We start from the raw sequence: 18,961 nt of genomic DNA on the forward strand, positions 1-18,961 counted from the left end.
ATTGGTGGAAATTGCGGGTGCTCCAGTTCCATACCAAGAATCGACAAATGTGGTTACTTGCCCTCGACATTGGTCTCTGGCCAAGCGCAGGTACACCGCCCACGAACTATCATTTGAGATCGATACATTAAGGATCTATGAATTGGATCCATCTCTCTTGCGAAACGTTTGCAAATGCGACGTAGTTGCTTTAGCGCGATCACCAAGACGGAAGAATCTCAACCATGCAAGTCGAAGAGTTTAGGTCGAGGCGCTTCGGTAGAGGTTCCGAGAGCTCAGCGTGCTTCCCTCTTACTTCCACAACGGGAGAGCAGAGGAAATGGCTGCGGAATAACATGGAGACTTGATCTGTGAGATCGGATTCTCGGGCCTTACAATCATGACTTGGCGGCCCACACTTGAGGCTTATTATATTAATGGTTGACATCCTAGAAATGGTTGCCTCATAGATTGATCGTGTTAACATGGTCTTGTGTTACCCTTGTCCTCTTATGGCTCTCGCCGCCCTCGCAGCCTGGCGGTCAGATCCCGAAGAGTTCCTCAATCCATTGGCCGAGCTCTGGAGTATAGTCCCGACGCATTGCTGGGGAATAGCGAGTAGGCTGCCTAATAGGAACTGGAGAAGCTTGTATTTAGACTGGGATGAACTTTATTTGATGATATCGCAGTCCTTCATATTTTGCCTTGGCGCAGTTGGTATCTCTTGGAAGGCGAGGTGGGAAAAGTTCGAGGCATTCCTCGCCGGCTTTCTAGTGAGCGGCGCCGTCGGGAGCGATACCTTCCAGCCTTGTCTGTGCGGTACGAGGCTCAGCCACGTGCCCACGTACTGTATTCTATTTCCACTGTTATTGGCACTGTATTTCTTTAAACGCTAGGTCTTGAGCGTTTACCACCATATAAAGGCGCCACGTATTCTACATGTATAGGGATTAAAAACGAAACCACTCGAGGCATTCTTGATGTACTTCTAGTTATTTAATGACTAAGCAGCTAGTGAAATACTCTAACGAAAATAGCTATAGTTTCTATGGAGTGTACTTTCATTGTGCCCGATCTAGATGCAGCTATAAATTGCCCGAGAACCGGTCTAATTTAGACTAGATAGAAAATGGGACAGTGTCCTTCATTACTATACATTACGGACAATCTGTCGTTAAGGCCCAAGTCACACGGTGTTAGACTTTTGTATAGCGGTGTAGACTAGGTCAGTGGGATATCATGATAGCTTCAAGCATGACAGACTAAAATCTACTAAGGTTGGTACCTTGTTAATAGTGCTGGCATGAATAGTTATAGCCTGACGCTATCGCTTATTCTACATAATAGTAGCTTCTTAGAGAGCACTTGAGCTGTATAGTTAAGAGACGATTAGAAAGCTAGATTCAGCATAATTTTATTCATAAAGAACGGTTCAACACATTCTTATGTAGTGAAGGAAAGTGATGAATTTAAGAAGTATGAAGCTTTTTGTTACTAAGTCAGCAAACACCCATGCCCCTTATTTCCTACTTAATGTCCTAACTTCTCTTCTATTATAGCCACATCTGCCATTTTCACTCTTGACAAATTCCGCAATCTGTATGATTTAATTGCTCCAACAAACCCCTGACAATGGCGCAAAAACTTGAACGTGCTCATCTGGGCCCTGAACCCAAAAGAAAATATGTGGAGGAGATACAAAACATTCTCATGCAGATTCAAGTTCGGTCCGCGACGAATCATTTTCCGCTCCAGAAGCCACTCCCAATGCCGGCACCAAACCGTCTGCCCCTTGAGATTGTGGAGTCCATTATAGCAATGGTGGAGTACCAGCCATGCGTTGTCACAAGACGGTCCGAGGAGCGCACATACAGGGCTCTCCACTGGAGGGGTTCCCGCACCTTCGCGGCACTATATCTGACGACAGAACCGCTGCCGCGGAAATTTGACGTCGCATCGCGGATGACACTGCAGATGCGCGCCGCCGAACAGAACTGGGCGAGGATGATGACCGGCGACGGGACGTCCGACGACAGCCGTAGCTGGTTTGAGGTGTGCATTCTGCGTCGCCTACCGTATTCCTCGTCGTTCCACCTGGGCCCTCTTGAACAATTTTTGACGTGGACCTACCGCACGCCGCTGTATGCATGGGAAGACCTTTCGTCTTTGGGCTGGCGAATGGTCCCGTATGAGGGCAACTTCACTTTTAGGGTGCCTCGAAGTCGTATGTATCATGCCCTTTGGGAAGTGTCGCTCGGGGGCTTACCAAATAAACCCCTCTACAGGCACGAAAGTTTCAGGTTGGGACACCTATCAAGCCGACTGGAAAGCCGGACCTAAACCATGTGAAGAGTGTGAGCATGACGACGATGTGCGTGAGCATGTTGGCTATCACGGTCACTTTTTGTCCCTGTTAAGGCCTGGTGATAAGATTGCTGTATGGGCCAGGGCATATGTAGGCGTCCTAATAATACTAACACATCATGCGTGTAGTGCTTGACTAACGTTTCTGTGCTTGAACAGAGGTGGGCATGGAAGTTCAGGGTTGCGGAGGCTCTCGTCGAGCTATCTTACGCAAAAAAATAGTCCTCATATATATCGAGAATCTGACCTTGATGTTGTGGAAGAGTTTTGACAGATGCTTGATAATGCATGGTATCTTCCGCCAGGCACTCGTCGTTGGCATATTGAAACGGATCAAGCAACAATATAACAAGCACCCTGTGAGAGAAACTGGTTTCTGGCTATCTAGTTAGTCAACACTGCCACACAAATATGCATTGTTCCGCCCAAATAAGGCTGCGGTGAAAAGTCCCGATCCCAATCCGGCTGTGAAGTCATTTTTTCGCCGGTGGGACAGAGCCGAGCAACCCAAAGTGGGAGAGGAAGAGCCAATAAATGCTGTGTTTATTCAGGATGATCACCGGTAACTGGCACGAGTTTCAAAAGATAGTATATTGGGATCTCCCTGAGAACATTGGCAGTGACCAATTGCCAGGAAATTCGCGGCCTATATGTGGATGCAGCAACAACAGTCGATGCTTTACTAGCTGGCTACCTCGATGCAATCATAGCAGGATAGATTGCTACCTACCCACTTAACTAGGTAGGCAGCCATTGATGTCACTTGGCAGTATTGAAATTTTTTTAACACTGCCTAAGCATAAGAAGAAGGAGTGTATGGATATAGCACTACAGAAGAAGGGAAGCGGGCCGGATCTGCTTATCCAGGCTCGATAAATGTGGAGAACCTCAACGATGAAGTCTATGTGAACGCATCTGGCACCGGATTGAGAACAAAAAGTAAATGTGAAGCAGTTGCACTTGTAAATGGATTATGAAAAGTCCTAACCAACTACAACAGATAGCATGAGGCTTGCGTGTGCGGCGTCAGCTGGCGACGTAAGTCCTGGTCGAATATCAGGCAGCCGCCGCAGTTATAGAAAATGATAGGTCCCATCTCGCGAGAATCCTCCTCATCCCGCAAGACCAAGTTTTCAAATTCATACCCAAGAGGCAAGTGCCGCACGTAAATACCTGCGCAAGATGGGCAACACATTCTCCTCCACACGCTCCGGCAATAACAGCCGCCCCTCAAGAAGAGAAACCGAGACACCCCAGCTAGAGCCCGCGCACAAAGGATTCAACCCAACCCGCCAGGACATCCAAATCGCAACCCACATCCTCATGGGCCTCCGGCTCCAGGCCGCGCCAGGCCACCTGCCCTCCGAGCTGGCGCTCTCCATCCTGGCCCACGCCGACTACCGCCCCCGCGTCACGAGCAGCCAGGTGGGGCCCATGTCCTACACCTCCGGGGGCGGCCGGCCCTGGTACCTGATGGCGCCGGGGCTGCCGCGGGACTTTGCCCGCGCGACCTCCGTCACGCTGCAGGTGCGCGGCTGCGAGGTCCGCCGGATCGGCCCGGCGGAACCGTACTACCACTACCCCGGCGACAGCGACGACGACTTGACGGACGAGGGGGACCGTCGCCGGCGCGGCAGCACCTGGTTCAAGCTGCTCATCCTGCGGGCTGTGCGCAGGGCCCCCACTAACCCGCCGGTAAATGGATATGTCGTCCACGGGTGCGTGGCCCGGCGGGTGCCTGAGCCTGGGTCGCAGAGGACGCCGTCGCCGAGGAGGCGCTGCGACTCGGAAGACTCGGGCGACTGGCAAGGGGATCCGGACTTCAGGGTGGGGGACGAGTGGATGGCGGTCAGGCACCATGATAGGGTGGTTTGGGTGATACCTAACCACAGCAGCAGAAGAGTATCAGATGATCTACCGTCAGAATTGAGTGGGGAGCAGTTCGATGAGGGCCCCACGGCAGAGGTTGTTCGCCCTCGATGTCGCGAAACTTACCGTCGAGTTGACTGGCCACCGGACAACAACCCTGAAATTCAAGATCCGGAAGCCTTTGTAGACGGCGGGGGTTTCTTGTCTTCGTTGATGCCCGGGGACAAGATAGTCTTGTCGGCTGGGGTGGAGCCTACCGAAGAGGTAAGCAAGCATCACGACACTGCACCATGCAGGATCAAGTATGGGACTAATAGTATCATACTTGTATAGGAACCCGTGGCGATGTTCACGATCAAGGAGGCTATTCTGGAGATAGTGTATGATGCCATGGTTTAGTCTCTCTTACGTGTCGTGCGACGGGGAGTGTGCACACCAAGCAGGCAGACCCGACTGAAGAGTAGCCCACATCCCAAAGTGCAAACAGAACCAACGCATGATGCCACAGAACGAAATTAATAAAATTAGAACAACTACTACACAATGCTAAACACCATTTACCCATGCCATGTGCTTACCGCATGCTATGCACAACCAAGATCTGAATCCTCCCTCACACACACTCCCAGAAGAAAATGACGAATACCTCCCCGATGCTTGCTTTTCACCTGCCCTGACACTCACGAACTCCCCAGAATACTACTGTAGGCATCCTCCACCTCCCCAGCGAGCTCCAACAGGCTCACGATGACAATCTGGTGCGTCAGGTTGGGGAGGCGGTCGCGGTGCAGGCCGATCCACTCGAGCGGCGGCGTCGCCTCGCCCATGTCGCGCAGCTGCGGCGTCTCGATGACGGGCGGCTCGAGCGCGTTGTACTCGTACTTGGACTGCGGGAGGTCCACCTCGGCCGTGATCTTGCCCTGGCCCTGCGCCGTCTTCTTGCCGCCGCCCTCTTCCTTCTCCTGCTCCTGCTGCGAGGCGTCAGCCGGCGCAGGGGAGGACTGCTTCTGCGGCTCGGGGAGCACGCCCGTGACCTTGATGGCGGAGGGCAGCACGACCTCTCTGCCGTAGGCCTGCGCGAGGGTCTTTGTGTGGTTCGCCCACATGCCGCGGATGTACGAGATGCGGCTGTAGTTCCACCCCACCTCGACCTTGCCCTCGAACGCGCTCTTGAAGATGTAGTCGATGTGCCGCGACTGCGGGCTCTGCCACGTCTGCATCACCGCCTCCACCTTGGGCACCTTGAGGATCGTCCCGCCCCGGGACCCCGTCGCCGACGCGGTCACGTCCTCGACCGTCAGCTCGCTCAGCGCCTTGGGCGCCTCCATCGTCCGCACCCCGGCGAGCCCGATCCGCAGCTGGCCTAGCGTGAGGCCCAGGATGCTGTGCACGCGCCGGTCGTCGATCGACGCGGCGAAGCGGGCCTGCGCGTTGAGCGCTTCCATCTTGAACACCTGGTGGTCCGAGAAGGTGGTGGGGAAGATGCCGAGGTTGAGCGCCTTGAGCGTTACCACGACATCGGTGTCGAGCGAGATGGGCGCTTTCGCCAGGACGTCATCGCCTTGGGCTTTGGAGATGGACGGTCTCTGGACCGCCACGATGCTGGAAGCGATTGACCCTCTCTTCATGAACTTCTCGATCTCCTTGAGTGATGTCTGGAAGCTGGCCTTGCGCTCTGCCACGAGTTTGGTAAACGCTTGGTACAGAGCCACTCCTTGCGCAGCAGACGTGGTGGTTCCGAAGATTTGCACCGCCTCTCCGTCGAAGGTCGCCACGAGACGGTCCCCGCTGCCCTCCTGGGCTCTTCTGACATTGTACATGAGAAACTTCATTGATGTTATGTCCGCAACGAGGAAGGCCTGGTAGTCAAAGGCGGCCTTGATTCGGAACTGACTGAAGGTGACCGAAGCCTGGATCATGGGCGTCTCGTTGAGGGCTTGCTCTCTGTGCGGCCACTGGATTGCAGTCCGTAGCTTGAATTCCCGCATTGCCACGAAACCGCTCATGCGGCCCTGACTGTCCACCCCGATCCTTTCAAAACCTAGGCAGAGATTTTGCTCCCAGTCTGAGGATTTCTTGGACGAGACCCAGAACTCGTTGATGGCAAACTTCGACTTGCCTATCGCTTGGCCGAGATCAACATTTATCACCAGAGCAGACATAGATACGGTAGCGGTCCAGGGGAAAGCCGCTGTTGCAGCCACCTGCTGATATCTCTGCACCAGATGCCCCTGCGGTCCTTGAGACGTCTCCGTCTGAAGCTTAGCCATCGGATTCGTCGAAGTCTGTCGGACGTCGCGTGGTATCCAGATCTCCCTGAAGAGCAGGAAGTCCTGAAGCTGCTTTGCGTTGACAGAAACCTCCATAGGACTGAGCTTGAGGATGGCTGACACACCACTGGTGCCACTGACATGCTTGCTGTTCATCAGTGACAACACAATCGAGTCCACGTTGAATTGACCTGTCTCTTCCCGGGAGTATACATGACGGACAGAGGCGTGCAGGTTGGCTATTGCTCCGGACATGGCGAAGAAGTTGCCTTGATCAGCAGAAGCAACGGTATTGACTGTGAAGTACATGTCGTCGAACCCAGCTGACGCCGCCACGCGTGCGATGGGTTGACAGCTCAGCGTAAATTCTTGCTTGCAAATACGCAAGCCCAAATTCACCTTGAGCCGGCCAATGACAGCACTAGGGTCTAGCAGGTAGTCCTCCTGGGCAGCCTTGGTCTTAGCCAGAGCTTGCTGCGGCTCTACCGCCTTGGCTGGCTCATTTGCGAGGACCTCTTTGATGCTGGACGTCATGTCCAGCACCAGAGGAACGAAAGATGGGTACAGCGTATTGCTTGAGGCGTCGATCTTGATTTCGCCGTACAGAGAGGGGTCCTCGTTGCCGGGGTCCCTGTACTCGACCTTGAACGCAACGCCGGGGGACTTCAACACTGTGCTGCTGCCAGTGTCGTCGGCAGTAAATTGCCCATACTTCCCAGCAAGTCCAGCACGCGTCGCCCTCGATGAGCGAGACGCGTCATCGGCTTCCTTCTTAGCTGCCAAGTAAACAACCGCTCCGGCGAAGTCAGCATCGACGAGGAACGATTCCATCCTCTTGTTCCCGAACAAAGTCTTTCTTGGCTCCAGTGGCTTCTCCGCTGATGCCGCTGCCTGACTAGGTCTCCGGGGTGGATTCCAGTGCTCTGAGGCTTTTCGCACATTTTTGACGGACAGGTTGATGGAGTCAGCGACGTTAGAAACTGGTATGACGAATCCAGATGTGAGGCGTAGGTTAAGAGACTTGCCAACAGCCTGAAAGGCCATGCGGCGAGTGTTCGATGTGGATACATAAGCCACATTGAAAACCACCTCAGGCATCAGGGCCGAGTTAGCAGACCGCAATCTCTCGTCCTGGCCAATTGGAACCGTCTGCACTTGGAAGTTCTCGATTGTGAGTCTGGCGGAATTCCTTGTGCGGGTGCCCAGCTCGATCTTGTCCCACGTGAAAACCAGGTCCTCCTTGCCCTCCACGGGTTCTTCAGTGCCGGTCAGGACGAGCCAGCGGATTTGCATTTTCCGAATCTCAAAGTTGTACCTGATTGTGGAGAGGAAGGAGTCGAGGAAATCTGTTTCGACCGATCCCTCGTCGTCGTTTATGGTGATCTTGGGTTTGGTCTGCCTCAGCTTGCGCAAAAGTTCAAGCTCTCGGGATGTGTCAAGGTCCTTGATCTTGTCGCCCATGTACCCGAGGACATCGACAGCCGTGGAGATGGTCTCAGGTGAGAGAATCACATCAAATCCATCAGTAGCAACGTTGAAATGTCTCTGCTCAGACCCGTCCTCCGCAGCCGTGGAGGTCGCCGTGATTAGCGCCCCAAACGCCAACCGGCCACAGGTTCGAACGTCGTCCTCTGTGCCTCTGGCTATCTCCATTTCTATCTGCCGCAGGTTCACGTGGACCTCTGGGAAGTCAAGGACAGGCCTATGAGGCTCTGGTCGATTGGCCACCCGCAAGTGCACTCCACCCAGATGGAACAGAATGTGGGCCAATGGCTCCGCATCCGACTTCAAGGGTGAGTTTCCGAAGATCTCGAGACCCTCGCATGTGAGATGGGCTCCATAAACCAGGGGCTTCTTGGGCTCGTCTGGCGACATATTATCCATCAGCGGAGAAGGCGATCGTTGGTCAGAGTCGAAGCTCTCCCGAATATGTCCTTGGATGAGCTGCACTTGTTCTTGGATGTCATTCACCGAGCTTGATATCTCGGGGCGATTGAGGGCACTGAGCAAGCTGTAGACTGCAGAAGCGTCAAGCTGGATGAGCTCAATCGACGCAAAGGTAGTGACAGTGGTCTCAGACTCGTCCATCACTGTCTTTACCCGTCCGTTCGTGGGGGGTATTTGAAGAAGTGACAAAGACCGCGGCTTGTTGTTAACTACAATTTGAATCTCGTGAGAGTTCTCCTTGACATCGAAATCGAAGATAACCTCCTTGCCAAAGTTAGCTGCCATAGCAGCACGAGCCACGACACCGGAGATACGATACGTCAAGGACTGTAGAAGAGGAACGCTGATGTAATACTCGTCAAGGAACATTGCAAGGTTCACTCTGAAAGAAGACAGCCTGTCCTTGATCTTTGGCTGCGGATGTTTGGCCTTCGGTGACGACGAAGATGGTATGTGGTTTTTCAACCGATATAGCTGTGCTGCTTCATCCTTGATCAACAGGTCGAGGACTTCCAGCAGACCGATTGGGTCTTGCTGGACCGCAAACGAAAGCTTCTTGCTGCTGGCCGAGGCCTTGATAATGTGGGAGTCAGTAGTCTCTGTGGCCTGCAACGTATGAGAAGCGATCAGGGCCGGATCACGCAGCTGGAAGACACCGAGGACTTGGGTGTGGCTGCGCAGGCGCGACGTGAAGGCTTCACAGCTGAGAACAAAGTCTGTATCGGTGACGTCTTTCGAATCGTGCCGAATAAGCAGGGACCCTTTCATGCCATCGGCGAGGGACACAGAATTTAGGTTGATGGCATCGAATGCCATTTCGCCGCGGCCGATTGACATAACGACATGAAGAGACTTGCTGGTCGACTTCGCAGGAGTTTTGCCGGTTTCTTCGGCTCGAGCTTCTTTCTGGGTTTGCAGCCTGGCGAAAAGCCTCAGAACATCCTCTGCAAGCTCGCAAAGGTCCCAGTTCAGTCTGATCGCGCCTTCACCGCAGTAGACATTGAGCATGGTCAGGGGGGAAGCCTCACTGCGGGATTCTGGGCTGGAGTGAGAGCTCAAGACGTTCCCGTCCTGGAATCTGGCAGTGACATCGGTGAGGACGATCTCATTCTGTTTCGGGCCAGGATCGAGTACGAATCGCGTATCTCGGAGGCGCACAACAGCAAGGAATGCCAGGTCTGGTCTGGACGAAGCTGGCTTTGCGCTTGCATCCTTGCCAAAAACGTTCTGTATGAGCTCCGAATTGTTTATGCTGCCAAGATCCCAATTCCGCCAACGTTCGAAGGCATGCACGACTTGCTGCCGGACATCGGCAGGGAACTCGAATTCAGATCCCATGCATTCGATCTTCAGGCGCTCCTTGTTGTTCGGGTTCAGCGTTGTCCACATCTGCCTCAGCCGGGCGATCAGCTTCCATGAGTCGAAGGTCCGTAAATGTTGCTTGGCAGATCGCAGAACAGCTGAAGGTCGGATCAAGAATATCGGATCAATTGAATCATGTCCCTCAGTCACAAGCTTGTAGGTCAGATACCTAATAAGCCTACTTTCGCGAGCGAGTGTAGGCTTGAACATCTTCTCCAACTCTGTCGCCAATGCAGTGGTCCGGTGAATCAGAGCTGCGAGATACTCGATCTTTTCTGATGAAAGGCTGCTTGTTATGCTGCCAACTTCACCGTCGAGATAGGTCATGTCTTTGGTACCCATAGAAATAATAACATTTTCAACTTGTGCCTTTAATGCCGCATGCGTGTCAAGGTGTACCGCGAGACGCTCAGCCGCTGACAGCTCCAGGACACCGAGCCTGACATGGAATGAGCTTTTTTCCTGGACGGTGGTCAGGTCAAAAGGGTCCTCCCATGAGCTCTGAGTCCGTGTCGTGAGTACGAGGTCGCCCACATGAGCGTCGTATTGGTCTTGCTCCTCTTGCGGCGGTTCCGAGGAGTCCAATTCGGAGGCATTGACGAATCTGATGTTCGCCTTGGGTATCCTCAGCATCAGATCGCTGACTTTCCCTCGCATCTTCTTCTTGCTTTGTTTGGAGAAAATGTCGCCCATTGCGTCGACTTGCAAGGAATCGAGTATGTCCTCCGGGTCTGAAGGTTGCAGCGCAGATAGAAGTGATGAGATGTTCTTGACAGCGATCGGGTTTAGGAAAGCCGTCAACCCGGCGGGCAGTTCCACCATCACACTGGAGTACGCGCTGTCCTCTTTCATATTGTTTGGGTCAACATCCCCTAGGTCGAAGGCCGTGGCTGATCCCGCGGAAGCTTCCTCGGCCGTCTCGATGCTGGAATCCAGAGTCTCCACGATATCCGGTTGAATTGTCTCGAGAGGGAAGTATGGCGCAAAGTATTGACTGGAGAAAGCCACCGTGTTGTGCACCTGGTCTCTCCTGTCGGAGGCTTCTGCGTATGCACTGTAAAATGCCGAGTGACGACCGGTGGACGCAGAAGGATCTCTACGGTGTAGGCTCTGCTGCCCAATCGCTGTCAGAGGCCTGAGCCCCTCAGGTAGTCTGGAGTGGCGTGAAGACTGCCGCGAACTCAACGGTCTTTTGATGCTGCTCTGACTTGAACTTGATGTGCTAAGGAACGATGATTTGTGCTTGAGACCCACGAAGTGTTGCGATGTGTCGCTGGACATCAAAGACTCGTTGTCGTATGGCACATCCTCCTCGGTCGTGGGTTGCGGGACCGGTGGCACAGGCTGAGCCATGGGGTCGATTTGTTCCGGGTTGAAGGCGCCGAGGAGACCCGGAAGGAGGAGGAAAGGCGTTCGCAAGCTCCTCTGGTCTTCACGCCTGATGAGCTCTTGTTGAAGTCTGCGCTCATTGGAGAAGTCGGACTTCCGTGCTATGGTGGCCAGGTGAACGCTCGTTCGGACCAGGAGATTTGTCTCGACTGTATCATAAGACCTTGTTCTTTGCCGAGACGCGGACTCTGCATTTACACACGACAGCTGCACGTCCGGTATCTTGACATTGGCTCGCTTCGAGTAGTGCGATCTCGCCCAGTCATTAAAGTTGACGTCAATGGAGCCGGTGGAAAAAAGGAAGGCGGCTTCCTCAACGTGAAGCCACAATCGGACAGAAAGCAAAGAAACTCGCAAAAACGTCACGTCGTACAGGATGACCGAAGCGGGAGGGGCCAATGCATTCTCGTCGTCGTCGAAGCTCAGGCCGAAGGCTTTGCCTCCTCTCATGAGGGCCGTGAGGAAGTCGGCGGTACACTCTCCAGTGACCGCGCCTATGCCTAGATCCCAGTTGCAGAGATAGGTTGGTTCTGTTGGCGGTAGTCCAAATACACGGTGTCCATAGACGTTGATGCCATCGATGAATAGTTGAGTAGTGGCCGTGGCACTGAGAGGTGTCTCCTGACCGCTTTCTCCATGTCCCAGCGACAAGTGGAGCGGGCTGATAACCAAATCCAAGTCCATATAGTAATTCGTGAACCGCAGATCTGCTGAAATTTGCGGCCCATCGATCTGCACATTGTTCTCCGAGGAGTATAAATTGGCAGGCAAGAAAATCTTGGGGTCATCGAGCCTGACGCTCAACATGACATCCATGTCATTGGACTTCTTGAACGGGGCCTTCACCCCGAGGTCTGCGTCAGGGTTTTTCTGCTTCGCATCAAGTATGTCCTGAAATTCCTCCAAGGTCTTGAAGTGTACGTCGTCACCAAAGTAATTGTCCTTCAATTTCATGACATATCTAATCACAAAACCATAGAGGTGGACGACGGGAGACTGCCCATTTACGTTGACCACGAGCGTATCCGTCAATGATGGAGATGTTCCAGCGTTGTAATGATACTGGCCATCAACAACTAGGTTTTCCAGTCTTGCAAGGTCCATGGATTTGACAAAGCTTGCTTGCGTGTTCCATGGCGGAACGTGCAAGCTGAGGAAAGCCTCATCGGCGCGGACATCGAAAGGGATCATGCTTCGTGAAGGCCGAAACTTGTCGAGCGAAATACACGTGCTCGATTCGAGAAGAGGGCTCTTGACAATTATATATGCATTGTCTTCGAGGTCTGTCGGCTTGTTGATGATGTTTCCGTCGTTAACATTGAGGTAGAGCTTGAGGTTCGAGAAATGGAGGTCCAGGAAGTACTTGAAAGGTGTGAAGACGAGATAATCGGCAGGCGGCCCACTTGACCAGTCATTGATGAGATCTGTCAGGAGAAAGATGTGGTCCCTGAGGATAAACAGCTCTAGGGCGTCGGTGGCTATATCGAAGCGCCATTGGCGAAGCGAATTCCACTTGAGGGGTGTGGAGAGGTCACAGGAAATGCGCTGCTTGCCAGATCGCCAAAGAAGTTCGTGGTTGATGCTGCTTGTAATCTCGGTCTTAGGGAAGTCGAGGTCAAGAGAGCTGGTGAATCCATGGGAATGCGCGACCATGTCCATCGAGTACGATATCGTGGCATTAGAGGCAATCTTAACATCAAGCCATCCGTGTTGACGCTCGAAACCACCTGTGGCACCTTGGTCATTCTGCTTAAGCCGATTCCTCGCGCTGCGCTTGTCACGGTCCTTGTCGGTTCGTATAGGAGGCTCTTGGCCTCTGAACTTCCAGTTCTTCGACTCCTCCCGGATCGGTACTCGGAGGGTCACGTCATCGTCGAGTTCAACATACAATTTGAACTGAGTAGGAACCCTGTTGGCCCCTATTGGAAGCTTCTCAGCTGGTTGGGAGTCCTTGCACAACCCCGGGAAGAACACCCGTTGCAATTCCGCACGGTGGCGATCCGCCCATGGTCCGTAATTAACGAAACCGCCTTTGATTGACAAGTTAATTCCCCAGGCAGGTGGTTCATCACCGTTGATATTGTCACCGTCCTCAGACCGTGTTGCCTTTTCGACGGTGCCGGGTCGACGAGGTGCAACGAGGGTCGGGGTGTCCCAAAAGATGGTGATGGTTGCTTCTGGCGTGTCCATAATGGTATTCACAGCAGCATATTCCACGCCAGCCCATCGCAACTGTTCATTTCGCTCAAGGTCATCCAAGTATCTCGAGAGACCTTGCCAATGGTTGGACCCGGGGGTTTGTCTGTCGGCAGTAGCAAGAGGGCTACGCTCTCCTGGGGAGAATGACTCGACGGATGATCTCCAAAAGGGGACCAGATGCCGCAGCTGAGAAATAGCCTTGCGTCTGTAACGGCGGAAGAACGAGCGCCTAGGCAGGGGAGCAGAGTCCTTTGCCACTTGCTTCTCTCGGACTGCCCTGTCCACTTGATCCTCTCTGTAATCTAGGTTATCCCTCATCTCAATGACAGGGCTATCGAGTTTGATCTTGTAGATCTGCCGGTACGGATCGGGCGTTTCTGTCGCGCTTGCATTGATTTCACCTGAGAACCCCTTGGCGTTGACGATCATGATGGCCTGCGTATTCTCGTTGCCCATGACCACAGCAGCCTTGTTACATTGCAGATTGATCGGATAGAACTGGAGCAATAGCGGAAGCTCATCTTTAGAGTCCGTTTTGTCCGGGTAGGTGGCATTCTCTTCGTCTGACCCAGAGGACTGCATTGTTGCCCTAGGCTTTCCGAACCCATTCATGCTACTCGTGGACTTTTGCGGCGAGGAGTCCCGCTGAGGGACGTTTGATGTCCTCTCGCCTCGTCTCCTCAGCTTGGAATGTTCCTCTTCCTTTGGTACGGGAGTCGCACTGGTTTCCTCGTCGACTAAGCCGGCCAATATAGTGTCGTAGGCAGCGCTGCGGTTGTAAATGAACCACTCGAGCCCAGACATGACAACATTGACCCGGCATGGTAGCTTTGTGTTCTTGTCATTGCTGCCCTGAGCAGCATCGTGGACCCCAACTTTTACTCTTTCGATGTCTGCGTCCCGCACCCTCCATTGCCAGTACGACCACGTGATGTATGCATCGTGTACGAAGATGGTTTCGTTGTTCCCGTGGTACCGAAGGCCCTTTATGAATATACGACCGGCTAGCAGGGAGATCTGAAGGGCCTTGATGTCGATGTATATGCCGTAGACATTCCAAAGATATGATCGAAGCACGAGGGATACGAGCGAAGCTACTGCTCTGTTGAAGTAGCCGAGGAAGAAGACGGAGAGCACGACGGCGGCCAAGCACCAGGCAAGGAAGATGCTACAGGAAGTGAACATGTCAGCGCAACATCCCACAACAATGGAGTCGCCAAGTCGCAATGTCGCAATGGATCGGGGGGGGGGGGGGGCATACCCGCTGAAAGGAGAGTTCTCGTAGGGACTGTCCCCCAGAGGACTCCTGTCCATCTTGATCGCGACACAGGCCCAGACCTTGTCTCAGCTAGCTGCGGTCGCTTTCGCAGGTGGCGGTCGCGGCTGTCGACGCTTCCCAACCTCTGTCAGCTCCTCTGCGCTTGACTGCAATCGCCATGCCTTTTCATCCCATTCCCTTTTCCCTCCCGGTCGGCGGATGATTATTCGAGGTCGTAGGGCAGGCAGGGAGTTGGACGGGTCGGCTCGAGGTTCGCAGTAGCTCCAATTGCGGGCGAGAACGGGTTGCTGGTGTTCGTATGGTGTCGCGTCGTCAAGCTCCAATTCCCCAGGATCATTGCCCAGATCATTAAACGGGTGGACATGGACAGGGGTCGCTGGCAGCTGCAGCCTGCAGCTTACCGAATGCACCTGTGCGTGACGTACTGTCATGTACTGAACCCGCTAACCGGCGGCCCAACTTCGGCTAATTAGCTCATTTCAGGCAAAAATTTAAACCTCAAGGCACTGTTTTTCAGCACCGAGAGCTCGATTTTCGGGTCTAAATATTATAAAACAAGTTAATTTTATAAGATTAGAGGTTCGTACTCTTTAAGACTAAGTGAAAGTTAATATAAGACTATTTAAATTAAGTTAATTCATTAATTAAAAAGCTTAAAAAGATCTAAAATACCTTAAAAGTTTTAATATTTAAATTAGAATTAAATTAGTTTTTTTATTAAAAGTTACTTTAAATATAATTACTTTATAAAAGAGAGTTAATATTTATTTATTTAACTTTAATATTTATTTATTTAATATTTTAAACTTATTTAATATTAACTTTTAATAAAATTATATAAAATATAAAATATAAAATATAAAATATAAAATATTAAAATATAAATATGTATTTTATATAATATTTAAATATATAAATATAAAATATAAAATATAAAATATAAAATATACTTATAATTCTAACTTTTAATATATAAAGTTTATATAAAATTATATATTTAATTAAAATTCTTTAAATCTTTAATATTTAATATATAAACCCTTTTATACTTCTTTTAATATACCTTTTATACCTCTTTTAACACACTTTTTAATATCTTTTAATATACCTTTTAACACCCTTTTAATACACCTTTTAATATACTTTTAATACTTTTTAACTTTTATATATTTAAATATTAATTAAATATTTAGATATTAATTAACTATTAAAAATAAAAAATAAAAAATAAAAGTAAAGATTATACTTTTTAACTTTAATATTTTTAACTTTTAATATTTTAAACTTTTAATTTTTAATATTTAATTAATACTTAAATATATATGAGTTAAAAGGTTTAAAAGGTTATTAAAAAGTGTTAAAAGATATATTAAAGGTATATTAAAAGTGTTTATATTTTAAATATTAAAAATTAAAAAAAAATTGTATTATAAAACCTTTTAATACTAACTTAAAAAGTACTTATAAATATAAAAGAGGTATTAAAAATAAATATTAAATAAATTTATAGAAATTATTAAATAAGTAGATATTAAAGTTAAATACGTGGATATTAACTTTATAAAAAGTTATTTTATAGTTATTATATTATTCTTTATATATTAATAGAGTTGCCGCTTATTATATTATATATATTAAACTTATTAATATAATATAATAAACTTTAAAATACTTTTAATATAAATGTATTATAATATATAAACTTTTAATATAAGTATATATAGTATAATAAATTAAAATATAAAAGTGAATTAAGGGATATATAAATAAATATATAAATAAATATATAAATAAATAAATAAATAAATAAATAAATAAATAAATAAATAAATAAATAAATAAATAAATAAATAAATAAATAAATAAATAAGTAAGTAAATAAATAAATAAATAAATAAATAAATAAATAAATAAATAAATAAATAAATAAATAAATAAATAAATAAATAAATAAATAAATAAATAAATAAATAAATAAATAAATAAATAAATAAATAAATAAATAAATAAATAAATAAATAAATAAATAAATAAATAAATAAATAAATAAATAAATAAATAAATAAATAAATAAATAATCTTTTTTCCTTCTCCTCCTTCTCCTTTTATCTTATCTTATCTTATCTTATATAATTACTTAATTAGCTTTCCTCTCCTCTTTCCTCCCTTTCTCTCCCTCTATTACCCTCCTCCCCCTACCCCCCCTATTTACACTTAAACCCACTACATTACACACACTAAGCTCCTTAATATAATTTAGTAGACTTAAAAATACCCTTAGTATAATGGAGTGTAGTGGGCTTATTTACACCCACTACACTACACTACTACACTAAGTGTAGTGAACGGCAACCCTGTGTATAGGTACCCTAGGTGTTAAGGCCATGGGCTGATCGCCCGCAGGACCAACCAGTGGGTCCGTGCACCCTGCTTTTATCTCATCAGCCCAAGTGGCCTCTCTCGGCGCGTGATTGCAGCTTTGCTGCTTCCTCCGTACTATTCCTTAGGCAACTCTAGTTTTGAATCAACAATCCTTCTCATACAATTTAAGCCTCTTTTACCATAGGTCATGAGGGCCGTCTCACTAGGGTAGATACCTTGAATCTCTGATATAATAGTTCTTATCCTAGCACAGGCTAGAGTCTAGTAAATAAAAACAACTATGTAAATATCTAAGTACCTAGACATCAAGACCAACTAAACTTTCGTGCTTCTAAGATCTCTATAAGTCAATGGTTTGCTGATTCTAGTCGGGCACGCCAGTGATTTTGCGAAAGCGATGTCGTTTTCCGAGCCCATGGCCAAAGTCTTTCCCTTTTCCGTATCGGTAGGCCTATTGTGCTTCTCCCAGATTCTGGCCACCTCTCGATGTGTGTTATACCATGTTAGGTATGGGACACCATTGTTATTTTGAGTTTTGATCTTGTGCATCCACTTTGGGTCTAATCCAGTCTTGTCAGCTTGCAGAGTCCATTGTCTTAAGGAAAACGTGGGTAGCTGTAGATAAACTCACCGGCCTCATGTTCCGATCTCCAGTCCTTCATCTCGATGATTTTTCGGACTATATCGTGGTTCATTGTGTATACCATCGAGTGAGCTTTCCAGTCACCCCCTCCAATTACAACGTCCAACAACATAGGCACGCCAATATTGTATCCGGAGTCGAAAACATCAGGTAGGCCTTTGGTGTACCAGAAGTGGGGGAGACCACCGAAAGTCTCTTTGCACCACATCCAGCCAGCTTCGCCACGCTCTGAATCCTCGTAAGGGCCATATGACGGACCAGTGTGTGGGGGCGTGGCAAGCGAAGCGCGACCGGAGAGATACCCCGTGAGGCAGTGCACAAACTCATGGGCGAGTGTGACCGAGTTACAGAATACAGCACGCTCAAAGCTCATATGGGCATATTCTTGACGTTCGACAAGAGTTGCAAGAGTTTTCTCACCCACAGCCGGCTGCCCCTTCTTTCTGCGTTGTTCATTTTCTTGCTCAATCTGGCTCCGCTGTGTCATGAAATCATCCACGGCGTCAGCAGCGTCCAATAGTCCATCCACCATCTGTAATAGTCGTCAGCCTCATGAACGTTGAAAATAAGGGTGGTTGTCCGGCTTACGCCCTTGTTCAGGTAGATAACAGCTGCTTCTTCCGGTTTATATTTAGTCATGTCAAAACCAGTGAACCATCTCTGGGTAAGACCATAACCTTGTCCGATACTTGGCGTGATACAAACTGGAATGCCGTGACTTCTGACTTTCGCCAGAAAGTCATTCACAAACCATTGCATCTCGTTGATATTTCTTCCAACGAATAAACCTATTCAGGTTTATTTTCAACCTTTGCTTCCTTTCTGCGCCTTTCGACAATCGTTGTTCCCACTTTCACGAGAGCTTCATGGCCGGTGGAACTCTCAAGAAGCGCCAGCGCTAGATGGAAACAGTGAGACATGGCGGTCTTGATCCTTTGATCAACAACTGGTCCAGGCTTTTGTTTCACGTCGTTTTCTGGCGGTACAGAAAAGCGGACCTCTCGAGTGAATAATCGCATGGTCACCATGCCAGGACAGAAAGCCTTTGGAATCGTCGTACGACCATCATTTCCACCACTCGATGACGGGCGTTTGGTAGCAGTGGCAGCGGTAGGGGTGTTCGTAGCGGTGGCAGGAGACGACTTGGACTTCGTGGTAGTTTCATGACGTTCAACAGAGTTCGCGGCCGGTTTGGAAGCAGTGCTTGTATGGGCATTGTTCGAAGAAGTATTGGTGCCAGTTCTTTTCGCGGAAGGCTGATTAGAGCCTTGGTGACCA

General features: G+C 49.1%; 2 protein-coding genes across 2 annotated transcripts; one reads left to right on the forward strand and one right to left on the reverse strand.

Moving 5' to 3' along the window:
- Positions 1–1,611: 1,611 nt before the first annotated feature.
- On the forward strand, positions 1,612–13,583 carry KVR01_003356 (uncharacterized protein; the record flags this gene model as incomplete). Its single annotated transcript, XM_044793986.1, has 6 exons — positions 1,612–2,203; positions 2,265–2,350; positions 2,649–2,702; positions 2,778–2,830; positions 3,468–4,476; positions 4,546–13,583. 6 exons carry the CDS (start codon positions 1,612–1,614, stop codon positions 4,609–4,611), a joined length of 1,860 nt encoding a protein of 619 aa, XP_044648371.1. The 3' UTR covers positions 4,612–13,583.
- Positions 4,893–14,955, reverse strand: KVR01_003089 (uncharacterized protein; the record flags this gene model as incomplete). Its single annotated transcript, XM_044782305.1, has 2 exons — positions 14,641–14,955; positions 4,893–14,547 (listed from the first exon to the last, which is right to left on the reverse strand). Exons 1-2 carry the CDS (start codon positions 14,691–14,693, stop codon positions 4,893–4,895), a joined length of 9,708 nt encoding a protein of 3,235 aa, XP_044648104.1. The 5' UTR covers positions 14,694–14,955.
- Positions 14,956–18,961: the final 4,006 nt, after the last annotated feature.

This window comes from Diaporthe batatas (assembly GCF_019321695.1).
Source record: "Diaporthe batatas strain CRI 302-4 chromosome Unknown Contig00003, whole genome shotgun sequence".
Taxonomy (NCBI): Eukaryota; Fungi; Ascomycota; class Sordariomycetes; order Diaporthales; family Diaporthaceae; genus Diaporthe; species Diaporthe batatas.